The sequence below is a fragment of the Eleginops maclovinus genome, chromosome 14 (assembly GCF_036324505.1).
Source record: "Eleginops maclovinus isolate JMC-PN-2008 ecotype Puerto Natales chromosome 14, JC_Emac_rtc_rv5, whole genome shotgun sequence".
Taxonomy (NCBI): Eukaryota; Metazoa; Chordata; class Actinopteri; order Perciformes; family Eleginopidae; genus Eleginops; species Eleginops maclovinus.
In genome coordinates this window covers 4,626,696-4,643,181 of record NC_086362.1, presented here as the reverse complement: position 1 = coordinate 4,643,181, position 16,486 = coordinate 4,626,696, and the positions used below count along the sequence as shown (strand labels likewise).

The 16,486-nt window shown below is 42.0% G+C and overlaps 1 protein-coding gene across 4 annotated transcripts; it reads right to left on the bottom strand.

Moving 5' to 3' along the window:
• Positions 1–4,142: 4,142 nt before the first annotated feature.
• On the bottom strand, positions 4,143–15,544 carry si:dkey-33c9.6 (active breakpoint cluster region-related protein). Of its 4 annotated transcripts, none has more exons than XM_063900501.1 (22): positions 15,287–15,544; positions 14,923–15,029; positions 14,302–14,406; positions 11,396–11,629; positions 10,899–11,006; positions 10,756–10,810; positions 10,618–10,670; positions 10,326–10,463; positions 10,111–10,232; positions 9,858–10,014; positions 9,658–9,777; positions 9,494–9,569; positions 8,857–8,952; positions 8,532–8,609; positions 8,315–8,412; positions 7,892–7,993; positions 7,121–7,284; positions 6,723–6,862; positions 5,807–5,941; positions 5,378–5,483; positions 5,158–5,299; positions 4,143–4,386 (listed from the first exon to the last, which is right to left on the bottom strand). In XM_063900501.1, exons 1-22 carry the CDS (start codon positions 15,336–15,338, stop codon positions 4,285–4,287), a joined length of 2,490 nt encoding a protein of 829 aa, XP_063756571.1. In that variant the 5' UTR covers positions 15,339–15,544; the 3' UTR covers positions 4,143–4,284. The 4 variants fall into 4 exon arrangements, with proteins under 4 accessions (XP_063756571.1, XP_063756572.1, XP_063756573.1 ...); XM_063900502.1 differs by having other exon boundaries at positions 8,532–8,606; XM_063900503.1 differs by having other exon boundaries at positions 9,658–9,774.
• Between the last annotated feature and the right edge of the window lie 942 nt (positions 15,545–16,486).

Sequence of the window (16,486 nt, the reverse complement as noted above, 5' to 3'; positions counted from 1 at the left end):
TAAATGAAGAAAAATTGCCATTTTTTTATATCGCATTATATTTCATTTCTTGATTAAAGTCAAACAACAGAAATGATATTACATATATTAAATTGTACTAAAAAAGCTGCGTAATATTTCCAAACTCATTAAGGATATTGGTTTGTCTTTTTAAGATTTGTCCTTGTGTTTTCTTAGTCCGTCAAATATGTTCATACACACACACACACACACACACACACACACACACACACACACACACACACACACACTACCTTAAATGCACACTATACATTATTTGAGAAATGGGACACTATCTCAAAACTGCCCCTAATTGGACAGCTGACAAAGAGGCCAAACTAACTTCAGACACATTTTCTAACCATAAAGGAATCCTCAGATAGGCCGTGCGGAGCCAAGATATGGATCTAAAAAGCATCGGACCAACCTGTCGACATGACTTCTGTTGCCATTTGGGAGATATGGCGTCATAGCCCAGGGGGAATGGTGGAGGTGGTGGTGGTGGTGGTGTTGAGGGTATATCAAGACAGATGGAAGGGCTCCCATTTGTTGAGGAGCCATGTTGTTTTGGTAGCAGCGGTGTCAGTGATTGGCTGTCGAAGCTGTGAATGAAAATACAAAGTGAAAAATAGACTCGCTGACTGATGAGCGCTTAGGATTGAACAGGCAGTACACTGACTGCCTGTGTTTACACCCACGAGGTCCAAATATCTTCACCATCTTCTTTCAGCAGCTTCTTGAGGCCAACAGAAATCAAGGGAGTCCCTAGAAACTATAAAAATAAAAATAAACAGTTTTATGAATATTATTTTGATTATGTAATTTAGTTTCCAAGATAAACTACTTTGTATGACCTGTGTTCCCTTTAGCTTTACAAAGTATTTTAGCGTCTTTGAGCTAATTGTTTTGGTTCTCTCAGCTAGAGCTAATCACTTATACTAAGCGGCAGCTGCTTTAAGGAAGCCTGGCTAATCAGTAAATGTGAGTATCATAAACTTGCTGCAAAAATCCCAAATCCAAGGCAAATATTTGAGTTGCTTTTCTTTCTAGGGAAGGTCATGTTAACTTCAGGGTTAGCCTACAAAGAAATATATTTTCCAGCAGCACTCTCCTAACTCCTAAAAGTTCAAATAATTAAGATAATTACATTTTATTTACTTAAATAGAAGTGATAAAGATATGCAAATAAAAGAACATGATAACTGTATGACACATTAGCTGGAGCAGTCATCCTTTACGCTAAACTGCAGCGTTACAGCTCACATCCGCACTTATATACAAACTTGGAGTGTCGGAGGGAGTATGAGGGGGGTAGGGATTGACAGAGTGTGTGTGTTAGTACATGCACAATCATGTCTTGGAGGCCCTTGGAGTGTGTGTGTGTGTGTGTGTGTGTGTGTGTGTGTGTGTGTGTGTGTGTGTGTGTATGAAGCACCTGCTGCGTGGCTGCAGGAAGCACCTGTCAGCGGTCGTCTCCTCAGTGCAGCCTCTGTCGACATGAGGGTTTGATCCTGAAACTCCCCAAACACACACACTTACACAGACACTAACAGACAACTTAAGCTAGGCTTGTTCTGCTGCAGGGGAAGCGCAATACACACTTTCCAAGACACTGTGCTGGACAAGGAAGCCAGGGCCTACTGGTTTGGGGGCATATTGAAAATCTTCTTCTATGAGTGTGTGGTATTATGTTAACAACCTGCTGAGGGTAGGTTTTATGAGAGGTGACTCTTCCCGCACTGCAACCAGAGCCACAGTTCAACTAGCCCTCTCACAAACACACAGTTGTATTTGTATCCTCAGTTCCTTTTTTTTTTACCCACACACACATTTCTAATTTCACTTCACTCTCAAAGCTCTTTCCTCACACACTCAAAGTCCATCTTTCTCATCCAAGATCTCAAGTCCAAGTTCAGCAGGTTTCACCGTCACACACACGTTTTCATGACACACACACACACGCGCACACACACACACATATACACACACACACAGGGCTTCTGTTAACCTGAGAGGCAGAGGGTCAATCCCTGTGATCCGCAGCCTGCATGCCTTCCATACAGACACGCCGCCGACACAGCAACCCGACTCCCAGCTAGATTAGTGCTAATCAAGCATGGCACAGCTCCGGGCAGCAACACCATGACACACACACATACGGTGTATATGCTGCAGGACAAACATGTGCGGTTCTTCATTTTTGGACAAATGATTGCCGAAAGTCATGGAGGAAAAACTCATCTGACCATCTGATTCTGTCTCCCTTCAGTAGACAAAAGCTAAAACCGCAGAGGATTCTTCACTAATGTCAAAAATACATTTGCTTGTGTGGGAAAACTGTGAAAAGACTGTAACTGTAGCGAAAATATCACTGAGAATTTCAAGTTAAAACGTATAGGGTTAGCTCCACATGAGGAAGGACAGTATGATGTGTACATTTTATCTATAGAGCATTTTTCATGATACTCAAAGACGCTTTTCAGGGTTAAAAAAACAGGTTCATGCCACCCTTATGATTGTGATAAACACAGGTCAAAAGTATTGAAGATGTTAGGTAAAATAGATGCTGAAAAGTGTCTCTATTCAGGATAATTGTTGAAGGCCTGTGATGGTGTCTGTAATGGCATGTAAAAGTTCCCATGTTTTTTGTTAGCTGAGGAAAGTTGTTATTCAATTGGAGATTCAAGAAAGGTAGCTGAAAAACAATCCCAGTTTCTTTAAAAAAGAATCAAAACAATCACCTGATCTTAACCCTGAAACATGTAGGTTTAATGTTGGTCTGTTAGGTCTATCTCCAAAATACGTGTAAACAAATGACTCTACCACCATATGTCTCAAAGAATTTCCACATAAATAACATGGCTGTATAATCTTTGTAGACGAGACAGTCAGCCTGTATGACCGTATGGAAAAGTGCGGTCCAGAATCTGACGTCTCCTGTAAAAATGTTCCCAGCAGCCCCAGGTGTGGACCGGTCGTCTGGTCCCGTCGTTGGTCACAAGCGTCTGGGACGTCTCAGGCCTTCCCCAGCTTTGTAGTCTGTAGGCTGAACCTCATTTTGTCTTTGTAGTCGCCAGGCGGAACTTTATTTTGGCAGCCAGCGTGTTAGAGGGGACAGGTGATTTATGACTCCGAGGGCAGCAAGGGTGAGCCACCATTTTCTTTCGGTTTGTTCTGGATGTTGTTATGGCGTCCAGGCAGAGTCTATTAGTGCTGGAGAGCTGGAGTCGGGGGCTGCAGGATTAGTGATCAAAAGAGCGAGGGGGGGTAAAAGGTTGAGGGGTAACACAAGCCCGGCCTGCCCAGGTGGTGCGGTTGAAAAGAGACGCCCCATCTGTGGTGTGGATGGGTCGAACATGGGCCGTGAACATGTGTGTGTTGGCTTCCAGCACAGTGTGTGTGTGTGTGTGTGTGTGTGTGTTTGTGTGTGTGTGTGTGTGAGTGACTTTTATGGGGCGTGCACTTCGTGGTGAACTCCGTCTAGTTGGATTTGAACCGTAACCGATTGGTTTTCAGGCTCGGGGAGGTGACCCCTGACCTTTTTTTTTTTACAACATCTGCATCCCTGACTTTTCCTCCACCACATTTTAACTCCACGTTACTCGCTGTGCCACCCAGTCAATCTGCCGTATAAAGAAAATCACACTACAGCAACACGGACCACATATTGTGACTCTCTACCACTTTTTCTTTAACATAAAATGACCTTATTTTGTACCTTTTTTTTTATCCTTGCCAATTCTACATTTTACGGGTAACATCCTCAAAAATCCTCAAGTTAAAAAAGGTATTTCAACAATTATTTTGTGTAGTTTTTCTCTGCTGATCAAGTCTTCTGCTAATTAGATATCATATTTATTCACTTAAAATAAACTTTTATATTAAATAACTATGCCTGAAATGAAAATGATGGTATTTTTTTTACTTCAGACTTGATCTGACATGGACTAAAAGTACAAAAAGAGTAAAAACTGAAAAGTTAATTTTGTATATTCAAGTGTAATTTGGTTTAAATCCCTAAAACAGCGATTAAAAGCCTTTATAGAAACTGATTTGTGAGAATGAATGCAGAATTTAGAAGAAGTATATCTGATAACTAATGATAGTGCACTAACTAAAAAAAACATTCAATTAAAATAAAACAGGTTACACGTCGGGTTTAAATCACTGACAAAATACAGAAAATACAGAACACACAGTCCATGTTTTCCTCAATAAATAGTTCTATTCTGTTAGAGTTCGCTGACATTTCTTCACACGCACTATTTGACACTGGTGGTGGTCTCACATGTGGGTGGTCTCATCTTCAGAGTCTGTGTCATGTGGCAGAGAGGTCTGGGCTTCAGGGAGGTTGTTGCACTGCAGGTAGTTGAAAACCACTTGGACCTGAGACACACACACACACACACACACACACACACACACACACACACACACACACACACACACACACACACACACACACACACACACACACACACACACACACACACACACACACACACACACACACACACACACACACACACACACACACACACACACACACACACACCTTTTCAATACAATATCCATAATACTTTATTCGTAGAGATCTTAGTTTGACCTTTTCTGCTCAAATTATTGAACTATTTAAAATAGTTGTAAGGCAAAATCCTAATTAAACAGAATAAATATGTTATCTGAACGGTTTCATTTCTTTTGTAAATTATTCACCTACCTTTAAATACTGTAACCATGTTTAAAAAAAATGTAAAAATGTAAAACAAATGGGTTTATATTTATTAGGTGACTCCAGTATTTCTTTATTTTATTTGAATATTTGTTTAATTTTGACCACTTTTCCATCAGCAAAAAGGGATTCTGTATTTCCTGATTATAATTATATATAATACTGTGAAAAGCTTTAAAAAAACAGAATTTAAATCTTCATTTAATTAAAAAAAACACCACAATTAACTGATGAATTAAACATAAGACAACGATTAATGATTTGTTTTGAATTAAACTGTTGTTTTAATCAATACTTGATAGAAATGTCATCCGAAAATGCAACTGTTTAGACAGCACAGCCCTTATGTTGCTAGAAAACTGTGTTTAGACCCAACACCAATCGTCTCCTCTATTCAGCACTCATTTTCATGGCTACATTCCCACCTGCAGCACCAGCTCCAGAGAGATATCCATGGAGGAGCCGTTGTACTCCAGTCCAGCCACAGGAGGGCGTAAGAGGCTGGGACCGAATATTGTAGCCAGGTTCGTCAGAGTCATCTTGTTGGTGTCTTGCTTTTGAGAAACTCTGGAGAGAAATCATAAACAAATTAATACAAATATTCAAGTCTGGATTTTTTTTTATGCTGTGTGATTGTTGTCAGACCTCTGGAGGTGGTGCAGGAGGTACAGGAAGGTGTTGCGGTTGGGGGCGGGACAGGACTGCAGCAGGGACAACATGGACACCATCCGGGAGTCTACGTCCTGGATTTCTAAAGGACAGAAAGAATGCATGTTTGTGAAGTTTAGGGCACTTTAAAGTTTAGTTTACTTGGTTTAAATAACAAAGGGCTTAAAGTCACTTTATAAAATGTATATATGTTATAAAAATCAATGTTTTGAGGGATTACATTTCAGGTGATTGGCAGGAATTAGAGTGTAAAGCTTTGTGTAATTGTCTATATGGAAATAAACACTTAAGAACACACTGTTTATGACATCCACTGTAGAATCAGGCCTTAAGGGGCCTCCTGAAGTACGAAATCGCCTCGAACTTAATCAAGAAATAGGGACATGTTTCTGTCAGGTTTCCTACCCAGCGACCTGGTGAGGCTCTGAAACATGTCAGTGGGTATGAGGGGCTCCGGCAGCTCTCTGAAGTACAGTTTGAGGACACCAGAGGCGACGTTCACTTCTGCCCTCCTCAGTTTGGTTACAGCTTCACGCAGATCTGAGCAGGCCGGACACATGATGATCGTTATCAATATAACGGCAACTTCTCTGGGCACACACTTCCTTTTTTGTGACCTCAAGAGAAAATGCCTATTCATAGTGCTAAGAAACAGCAGCTGGTAGAACACAACATGGGTCAGAGTGAGATGTTTTTTTTACAGGGGAGATTTGAACAGTAACAAACATGAGTTATTTTAAAATGTCCACGATTGTCATTTGATATAGACTGCTGTATAAACGGTAAAGATGCTCATGGTCCCCAGAGGTTGATCCTTGAACAAATTTGAGTAATCCCCTGACTTATCCTGTGGTGCCAATTGAAGGTTGACATGGTTGGTTAAGACTGGAGATATCCCAATATCTATTGAATGGATTGCAGTGAAGTTCGCTGCATGGTCCCCAGAGGGAGAACTGTCCAAATGATCCACTGATCCTCCATCTGATGCCAACGCTAACTCATCACTTCTGTTTGCTCCATACTTTGGTTTGAGACAGAAAACTAACCAAACTTAAGACATTCAAACCAGCATCGATGAACTTCTAAGAACTAGATAAATGTTAGCATGTACTTGCTAAAGTCACATAGGAAACAATAAACCGACTGTTAGCATGTTAGCATGCTGATGTGAACAGGTAGACTCTCACAGCTGCTAGCATGGTCTTCAAATCTGCAGGAAGCTGAGGTCTGTTACACAGTGAACCAGGACCAGGTTTACAAAAACAGAAGGACTGTCTGAATGAGAGATAACAGCACAAACTGACACTTGAATGTTTCTTACCGCTGTTGAAGGCAGCCTTTAGCGTGCTGATGTCATTGGAGGCTCCTGAAATCCTGTAGATTCCCACCTCAGCCAGGCCTCTCCTCTCCACCTCCTCCACGCAGCAGCGCACCACATGTGGGACGAGCACTCCTTCCTGTCTGCCAAACAATTGAAAGTAAAAGGAAGAAAATCCCACTTCAGATATTTCATATGAACGCATCGCTTCATTTTTGATTCCACTCTTGCCACACTTCAGCTTCTCTTCAGCCCGCTCTACCAGTCAACAAACCACTCATCTTAAAAGCAGCTAAGGGGAAATTAAACTCTAGACTGAAGTGAAGCTTTGGAGCCGTTGAGAAAAACACATTAGCCCAGACGGGTTTAGCAACAACTCAATTTGTATTTCAAAGACTCACTGAGCAATAACTTCAATGGGGACGCAGAAAACGGGACTTAGAGGGGGTGAAGCGCTGGGTGGTTCAAGAGGGTGGGGAGAGAACTTCAGGGAGATGGTCACCTCCACCTGGCCAAGGTTTAGTGTCTGTCTCCTCCATCGCTTTTTCAGGGTTTTAGAATCCAACTGAGCAAAAATGAAGGAAACAAATGGTTTTGTTATATCTTGAATTGATTTTTCAATTAACGACAAGCTTCAACCAAAACATGGACATATAGTATGCAATAACAATTGGATTTGACAACCATCGCCGATAAATACTCGCTGGAGATATGGAGCACCATTCAGAGTCTAGATTTTGCTGAACACAACACCAATATTCACTCTCTGTTTTGGTCTCCAACACCTTTAAGGGAAATATCTTGGTCTAATAAGTGCTCTAAAGAATTACCTAGCTAGTACCACCTTTACCTTTTACATTTGGCGCTGAGAGGTCAGTTTATCTGAGTGTTTTGTTGCTGATAAATGTTGGAAACCCTGATGAGAGTAGTGAGAGTCTACCAGAACAGTAAAGATTTTGGCAGTAAAACCAAAACAATGAACTGAAAGACACAAAAAAACGTCCTGAAAAACCTTCACGGAAACTGTCTGGTGTTAATTCTCTTTGGCCTTTTCAACGCACATGAACCCTTTAACATTGCTTGTTTGGCACCTTTGAGCTGTATGTTAAAGGCCTGGTTTCAAGAGGATATTTTTCATTATTAAAAAGCCAAAGCCCAGTGTTTCTTCATACCTTTACACAAGTTTTTCCCAGGACAGCATCATTATATTCGTCAGACTGACTCACACAGAGCAGCCTCAGCTCCTGAGCCGCGTCCACCTGGAACGCCAGCTCCTGTTTGGACAGAAACAACGTGGTGACAATAACCGTGGGGTCCAACAGGAGCCTTCATGTCCTATTTTAAAGCCTTTTGATCCTGGCTACCAGTTGGATTTGGTGTAAATTTTACTGCCAATGATCATGTTCAAAGCGTGGCGCGGTCTGACTGTACTGCCACTTTTAAATCCTCCTCATGTCAGATGCTGTCTAGACATGAAGAAGTCTAATTCCACTATGGTCTGGCGGAGAAATCATCTGCATTTCGTATCAGGTTTAACTCCTTTTTTTCATGTGAAAGCCTAATATACATTGTATTTTGAATAACAAACAACTGACCTGGTCCCAAAGTGGGTTGAAGCTGTGCACTGATGAGTGTGTCTTAGTTTGTTTATCATAGAAGTCATAGCCATCCACTTCCACACACACATATACAGCTAAAAGAAAAAGAGAACCAGTAAGTGACCTCTGATTCACCTAGTGACATTATCCCTTCAACCGGAGGCACATTTATACATTTATCATGGTGATTTTATTGTAATTCAAAGTCACATACAGGCCGGTTGCTGCAGGCCACAGGCGGAGTGCACGGCCACACTCAGAGTCCCACACAGAGACAACTCGTCCTCTACTGCTGAGAGAGAGACAAAGACATAAATAACCAGAGGCTCTTTGGATTTAATCGCCCCGAACGAGGGAAACTGAGCAAGACGAGAGAGACACACAGAAAGTGTTGAAAAGGTTTAAAAACCAGCAGTAAAAGATCAAAAGCGTAGAGCTCAGAGAGTCGGTGTATTGAGTTTCAGATACAGGATGTGAGTCTGTGCTGAGGGGACAAGGACAGAGGGGGGGGGGGTGGAATACAGAGACGGTGGACCTACCCTCGTTGGTGCTGTGAAGTCGCGGCTGCTGCGTCATTCTCAGTTTCACACAAGCATTGGTGAGGGTGAGCAGGTCGGGGGGGACGGTCTCTATGTCTGAGAAACACACAGCAAATAAAGGCGCCGGTCGGCTGACGGAACACACAGAAGCTAACGGAGCTAATAATGCTAAAGAGGCTTTTTTTTAATTGGACAATTTAAAGGCTGAAATACTTAAAATGTGAATTATTTGGCTTTCATTTTCATTCTTCACATTCTTATGTAATTTAATGCAATGACAGAATGTGTTTGAACTGGTTTATAAAAGCTATTCTTTTCAGTAAAAAGGAAATGATAGCAAAAACAAATCTGTATTTTTACCATCATTGTGAATCACCTTTAATCGTCATTGCAAGGATGATAAAACACAAGCATATTTTCTATGTTATACAGTATTCTTTAACCCATTTACCCAAATACAGCTTATTTTCACACTAGCTGTGACAACACTGAGGCTATTTTCCCTACTTATATGACGCTTTTATTTCTAATGCTCTTTGCAGGTAGACTTCTATGCAGACTTATGTTTCTGAGCATCATTGTGATCATGTGTGTGTATTAAGAACCCATCAATCCATGTGAAAAAAGCTGGACTTACTGTCTATAGTGAGTTTGTGAATGGCTTCCCTCCAATCTTCGAGCTCATGCAGCGATGAGAAGAGGAGAGTATGACTCTGTAGTGAGGTACAAAGGATTTTTTAAATGTTAGTTTGAATGATTATTCAAAACGGCAATCTGATCTGAATGTGTGTGTGTGTGTACCTTGCAGCTGGGGCTGTGCAGCTCCAGTGTGTAAACAGGGGAGTGTGTGAGCAGCATCAGCTCCAGTTGCTCCAGTTTCTTTCTGGTACGAGATGCTAAAGTCATACCCTTTGACCCCTGCTTTATACAAACACATTACATACATTTAACTGGCTGTTAAAAAACACTGCACATACTCTTCTCTCTGTGTCAAAACATACTGCGTGTTGCAGTAGCTGCTGACGTAGGAGGTGCATCTTTGTTCTTATGGTGTGTAGGCGAAGCTGTGCGTCTGGTGAATGCTGTTGATCCGCGATCCAGCGAAGTTTGAGCCCAGCGAGGGGCAGATACCAGCAGAACCTGTACTGGTCCTGCTTCCTGGAAGATTACATGCAGTGTTACAAACGGCTGCTCTCTTTGAATGCACACCACATTTCCTCAGAAGCCTCGAGGGGTTTCTCTTGCAGCGCTCACCCTTTGGTTGCAAGTTTGAATCTGGTACACAGCAGGAGGTCGGTGTAAAGGAAGAGATGACGCATGTGGCGTTCCCCCTCGCTCGCGTCCACCACAAAGCCGTCACGCATCAGCTTACGTCTCTGGAGTGACACAAACACATCACGTTCTGGGGTAAAGTATCAACAACTTTCTTGTAACCACCATAGACAGATTTTGCTCGGTGTGTGCCGTACCACGCTGTGACTGAGCATGACCCCTCGCTTGCTCTGTGAACTCTCGTTAACACCAGATAGGAAGCTGTGGGATAATCTGAGAGCTTCCTGTAACAGTGCGTAGTCTTGGTGCGTTTCTGGTGTCGTCTTCAGGAGGTCCTACAAGATCACAGAGAGGTTGCCGAGTCAGAAAATGCTAAGTGAGGGGAAAAGAAGGCTAAGGCTACTTCCTGGTATTGGAGTTTGTGGATAGATGAGCAAAATCAGAACAGCAGAAGCTAGGTGGAGGTTTGGGAATTAATGAATATCTCACAAGCAGCACAAGTGTGGTCTTGGTGACTCTGTCCAAAGGCTTGTATAGCAGAGCTGAAATAACAAAAACAGAAGTCAGACACAGCATCAACCAACAAGATAAAAAATAAAACAGAGAGCACACATTTAGGGTCTGTACCTTCAAATGTGTATTTGGTACGAGTTTTATCCGAGCCGATGTTAGACATCATGCTCTGGAGAGAAAAAAGACAGGTGACAATGGTTAGGATACGTTTGTAGACAACATGTCACAGTAGGCGCTCCTCTGGATGTTTGTGGTACCTGGGCCAGGGTGCGGAAGCAAGGGTTCGACTGTGTGCACTTGCGAACTACTTCAACTGCTTCCTCGTAGTTTCCAATGAACCCACCGTACAGACCGAGATGGTTGACCTGCAGAGGCAGAATAGCAGGTGGATGACTGGTGACGATCGCTCTTTGCACCTAGCTAGCAAGGTAGCAACAACTTGAGCTTTTCGCACAACTTTTTGCCAGTATTAAGGGAACCATTCCAGTCAGAATTTTGCTATTTTGATCATTTTTCTCATATTTCGGGGTGTAAGGGGGAGAAATTTTGAGGGTGATGCTAAGTTTTGTTGACAAGTTAAGAACTAACCCTAACCTTCACTCTAATTAAATTCTTACCCTACTCCTAACCAATCTCACTACCTCACTACTCATGGCTTAACCTAACCAACCTAACCAACAAAGGAAACAAGTAGTGGCCTTTTCTTTTTTAGGTAACTTAGTACTGTATATTCATGACACAATGGACGACTCACCATTTTCAGAAACACGTCCCCAACCACCAGCTCAAAGCCTGTGTAGCTCATCTGTCCGTCCTCGCCGGGGCCGGGCTTAATGTGACAGTGTGCGCTCAGACGGTCCTTCAGGCTGGAGAAGAAGCTTTGGTGCATGTCTCTGATCTCAGGCACCTGGTAGAACACAGTCTGGACCTGTTGACTGGACAGAACCGGCTGGGAAGTCCCGGCTGAGGCGCGCAGGGCCTTCATGGGCTGCAGGGAAATAAAAGAAGTCAAATAACTGAGGCGTACAAGCAGGGAGGCGAAAGCACAGACAATGGAGGTCAGAGGACAAGATGGTATACAGAAAATAAAACAAGCTAAAAGTGTGAACACACTGAATCAAGAGCACAGGTCACATTTCCACCAGCCCCCAAAGCTTCATTTCAATGCGTTTTAGCAGCCTCTCAACTTCAGCACTGCTAAATAACAGCAATCACACGTTAAAAATACACAGCCACACATCTGAGCACATTTTTTGGGTTGCTTGACTCATGTTGTGTAAGAATGCAGACACAGGCAGACGCTTTCAGTTGCAGAAAAGAAGAAGAAATTAAGAATATCTGTTCTTGCATCATCACGTCCTGCCTATTGCAGAAGTGAAATGAGATAATTGATGTCCCTCTCACATGTTCAGTAAATATGAAGCTACAGGGGGCGTGGCTATGTCAAGATCGGTTAAATTGAACAGTATCCTGTGTAAAAAGCGAACAACCGCCTTTATTAACCCAAGTTAAGTGTATCTTAGACCGTGATATGTCGACCAGACAACCTAAAACAGCCTCGGGCCACCAGAAAAAGTCTCAGAACAAGGCCGACCGACCGACCTGAAGAAACAGAGGATGATGCTAACAAGCTAGCTACCCAAACTCTGGAGGCGGCGGACATTCTGGAAGCGATCGCAGCTCTGAAGGACGACTTCGGCACCACATTTGACGGGGTTATGACTGCAATAAACGGGATCAAATCGGATATCAAAGACTTCTCAGGGAGACTGGGACCGGCAGAAGATCGGATTGGTGAGGTAGAAGACGATATCGCTGTCCATAATACTGAAATAGCCGCGCTGGAGACACAGGTGTCTGAACTCACCTACAAAATGGACGACCTGGAAAATAGGAACCGCCGCTCAAATCTCAGGCTGGTGAATCTCCCGGAGAAAGTTGAAAAGGGCAACCCAGTTGCTTTTCTGGAAAAGTGGCTACCTGAAGCCCTGGGCCCGGGCACTTTTCCGACTCCGCTGATTATTGAAAGGGCTCACAGGCTACCGGGCGCAGCGCGCTCCTCCGCTCCGCGAGTCATGCAGGCCGCCAGGAACAAGGGCAGGATCATGTACGAAGACCACCATGTCATGCTTTTTCAAGACCTGTCTACAGATCTTCACAAGAAAAGGAGGCTCTTCGATGATGTTAAACAACGCCTGAGAGCTCTGAAGATCGATTACGGATTTATCTACCCCGCCAAATTCAGAGTGTTTCACGAGGGTAAACCCCACCGGTTCGCTGACCCTTCAAGCGTGGACTCGTTTATAAAGAAGCTGGACACATAGCTGGTCACCTTGTGTGTGATGAACAGTCTCGGTGACGACAGCAGAGGATGTGGAGACTCGACCTGAACTGAACTTTGATTTGCAGCGGTGCCGGTGATCACCGGGTCGCAGCCTTAACTGTATCACCTCTGCTGAGCCACCGTAAACTAACGTGGTCTTATACCCACACAACAGCCAGATACACGTGCACACTTTATTGTTCGTGTATCGCCTTATACCGATTATATCCGGAGGGCTGGTTTATGTTGTGGGTACAACTGGATTATGAGGGTTTACATTACTCCAGTTAGACTGAATAAGATGAATCCAAATATTCCCGATATCTGTGTCAAATGCAATTTAGAAAAAGGCACTTTATTTCACTGCAGTGTCCTGAGATACAAAAGTTCTGGAATGAAATCATAAGAATGATTTCTAAAATGACCTTAAATCCAATCCCCAACTGCCCTAAACTTTGTATTCTGAATCTGTACCCAGAGGACTGTTTGTTAAACAGCAAAGAGAGGAAAATGACAGATGTATGTCTATTACAAGCAAGACGTTTGATCTCTCTCTGTTGGAAGGATGTAAAGAGCCCTTCTGTTGGCCGCTGGCTGAAAGAGTTGTCTGCATGCCTTGTCCTTGAAAAATGAACATACACAGTGAAAAAGAAATCAGCCAAATTCTATGAGGTTTGGACTCCCTTTCTTACATTCCTGGAGAATTGTGATCTTGGGGAAGTTTTGGAGACTTGAGAGTGGTATATCCATAGTGAATACTGAATGTATAATAACTTTGATGTCTACATACAACCATATTGTGTCCAGCACCTATTGTATGTCTTTTATGTAATGTTATAAGCCTGTATGTGTACGTTTATTTTATTGAAATTATTATGATTATTTAATTAATTTTTTTTTATCTATCTTCCTTTGTTAGTTCTGTTTATTTTCGCTTAGGGAGGGGGAGGGGGGATTTACATTATTAATGTTGATGTTTAACCTTTTGCTATAATGTACCATTGTGGATTGTCGCTTTCTACAAACATCTGAAAATCAATAAATACATGTTCCAAAAATAAATAAATGAAGCTACAGGTAGCAGTCTTATTTAAGATTGCCACCTGCTAGCCGTAGCTTCAGATTAACTTTATACATGAGAGTGGTATCAATTTTTTAAGAGGAGGGAAAGGGGAACCTCGTCTCTGATGGAGAACAAAGTGTGGTTGAACAAGGAAGCTGAACAATGAGGACTCATAATGCTGTATGACAGTTTGCTAACCGCATGCACGCTACAGCAGCTCAGATACAGTAGAAAACAAACAACAGCTATTTGAATGTGTTTGTGTGTTTGTTACCATCAGCAGGGCCTCCAGCTCTCTGAGATAAACCTCCTCACTCTCCAGGATGCGTTTCAGGACCACGAGCCTCCTCTCTAGCATTTCCTCGGGGCTGGAGAACTTCTGGAATCACAGACATCCAACACATCGTATTCATTCGAGTTACAAACGGTGCATTGGTTGAAATGGAAACACAACAAAGCATTAGACATAGTCATCATTTTTTTTGAAGTAAATCAAATAAAGCGTTATCAGATCACTTATGTCACAAAGCATGAAATATGTTTGGTGTAATAAAACTACTTCTTCTATACTTTTCTACGTACATTTGGAAGAAAACGAGGGTAAAGTCAACAAAACATTTATTGATTTTTGTATTTACTTCCCTGTCTTTTTAAAAACACCTAAAGAAGTCAGTTGGAAGTGGGGCAAACCTGACTTAACATTATGTATTATATTCACTCAAATAAAGAGTGAAATGTACCTTAGGTCCTCTTCCACTTAGACTTCATGTTTTCCACTTCCCTAACAACTGGTACAATAAATACAAGCTATATTCAGACATGTGCAATTTCTAAAAATGGTAAAAAATGATCGCATGGAAAAATAATAAAAACGTTTTTGAATCTGCATGCTTACCGGGGTGTCGGGGAAGTCTATGCTCTCAGAATGAAGAGGAGAGAGCAGACAGGACTCTGCTTCCTCCTGGAACACATCCTCCTCCATGACCTCAGTCTCAGTTTGCACTATAGTTGACAATCAAACACAAACATGTGGTAGTATATGGGAGGAATATGTAGTTAGGTTCCCATATCTGCTTCCCCACTTCTATATCTACAGTTGTTCCTTAAAAAAAAAAAACAATGCTTCTTTAGAGATGGTGCATGCATTCTCAACAAATAATGACTACTTTTCAGATAGTTATCAGTTTTGTTGTTAAAAACAGAATGTATGATGCATTATAAACGATTTTATTCTTATAAAACATATCTTCTTCACTCACCTGGCACACGCTGTGACTTGAGATAGCCCACAGCCTCCTCGTAGACGTCCATCTGGGCTCGGAGGTGTTCTCGTCACGGTGCGCTCGCAGTATGTGAAACCCTCGCAGCTGGAGGCACAAAACTTCCTCTTTCTGCGAAGTGTGCTCAAAAGAGTCAAGAAATAGAATACAGTTTCCGGTCCGTCGGTCTAGTGAAAACACGATGAGAACTGCCACCTGACATTTGTAAACCATTCAGTCGTATTTCACTTCCTGAAGTATGTGGCGATTTCAAACTACTGGCTGCAGAGTATTAGTTAATCAGATACGAACCATTGTGATTTTCTTCACTACTCATTTTATCTTTACCTAGTTGCTATTTTGCTACAGCATATTTAGGTGACACGGTTTATGATACATGTACCTGGGGACCCAAAGGTAAAACATCACACAAGTGTTTCATTATAAAGCAAGTAAAATGGTTGTTATATGGCAATATTAACCTGTTAAAATGTAATCAATAAAATGACATCTGGGAACAGCTTTTAGCTTTCAACCCTTGTTATAATAAATATACCACGTGCTCTCTATATAAATTATATGATCATGAATTAAACCGACGTTTATTTAGGGAAAACACATCTTATTTATGCTGTGTTCTTGCATCCCTGTCTCCTTTTGTGGTGCAACACTGCCCTCTACAGTACAACAGATGTTAACACAGCTGCTGCTTTTATTCTGACGTTTGAGTCTAACGTGTTGTTGGGAGTCCACATACTGTCTCACTCTATATAGGCACGATATTTCCTGTTTGGGTGATTAAACCGCTGGTTCTCGTTGTGGTTTGTAGTTTCATATCTGTGTGTTCACATTGTGCAGTATAGTTTGTATATTGATGGAGCAGTTTTAACAAACCAGTATGTTAAATCTGATCACGTACACTTGAGATCTATTCACATATTTGGGTAATATGCATGTTTGACTCCATCAATTATGAATGAAAACACACAGTATTACTCATGTTCCCTGAAAGCATCATCAATAACATCATTTAAGAATGGCCCTCAGTTCCTTTAAAAGTATAGTGGAGCATGACCCACACCTGAAACTTGTGCTTGTCTTATGTTGTACTCAAGGTAAAAATATATAACACAGTATTCATGTCTGTTGTTTTTTTTTAATATATAAATTTAGTCAATCTTAGTTGAGCCCAATAACTTA

Excerpts from the sequence above, each read along its gene's own strand:
- si:dkey-33c9.6 (XM_063900501.1), bottom strand. The coding sequence starts at position 15,338 with ATGGACGTCTACGAGGAGGCTGTGGGCTATCTCAAGTCACAGCGTGTG. Across the intron at positions 10,811-10,898 it reads GCTTCCGCACCCTGGCCCAG|AGCATGATGTCTAACATCGG; the intron begins GTACCACAAACA and ends TTTTCTCTCCAG. Across the intron at positions 7,994-8,314 it reads TCAACCCACTTTGGGACCAG|GAGCTGGCGTTCCAGGTGGA; the intron begins GTCAGTTGTTTG and ends CTGTCCAAACAG.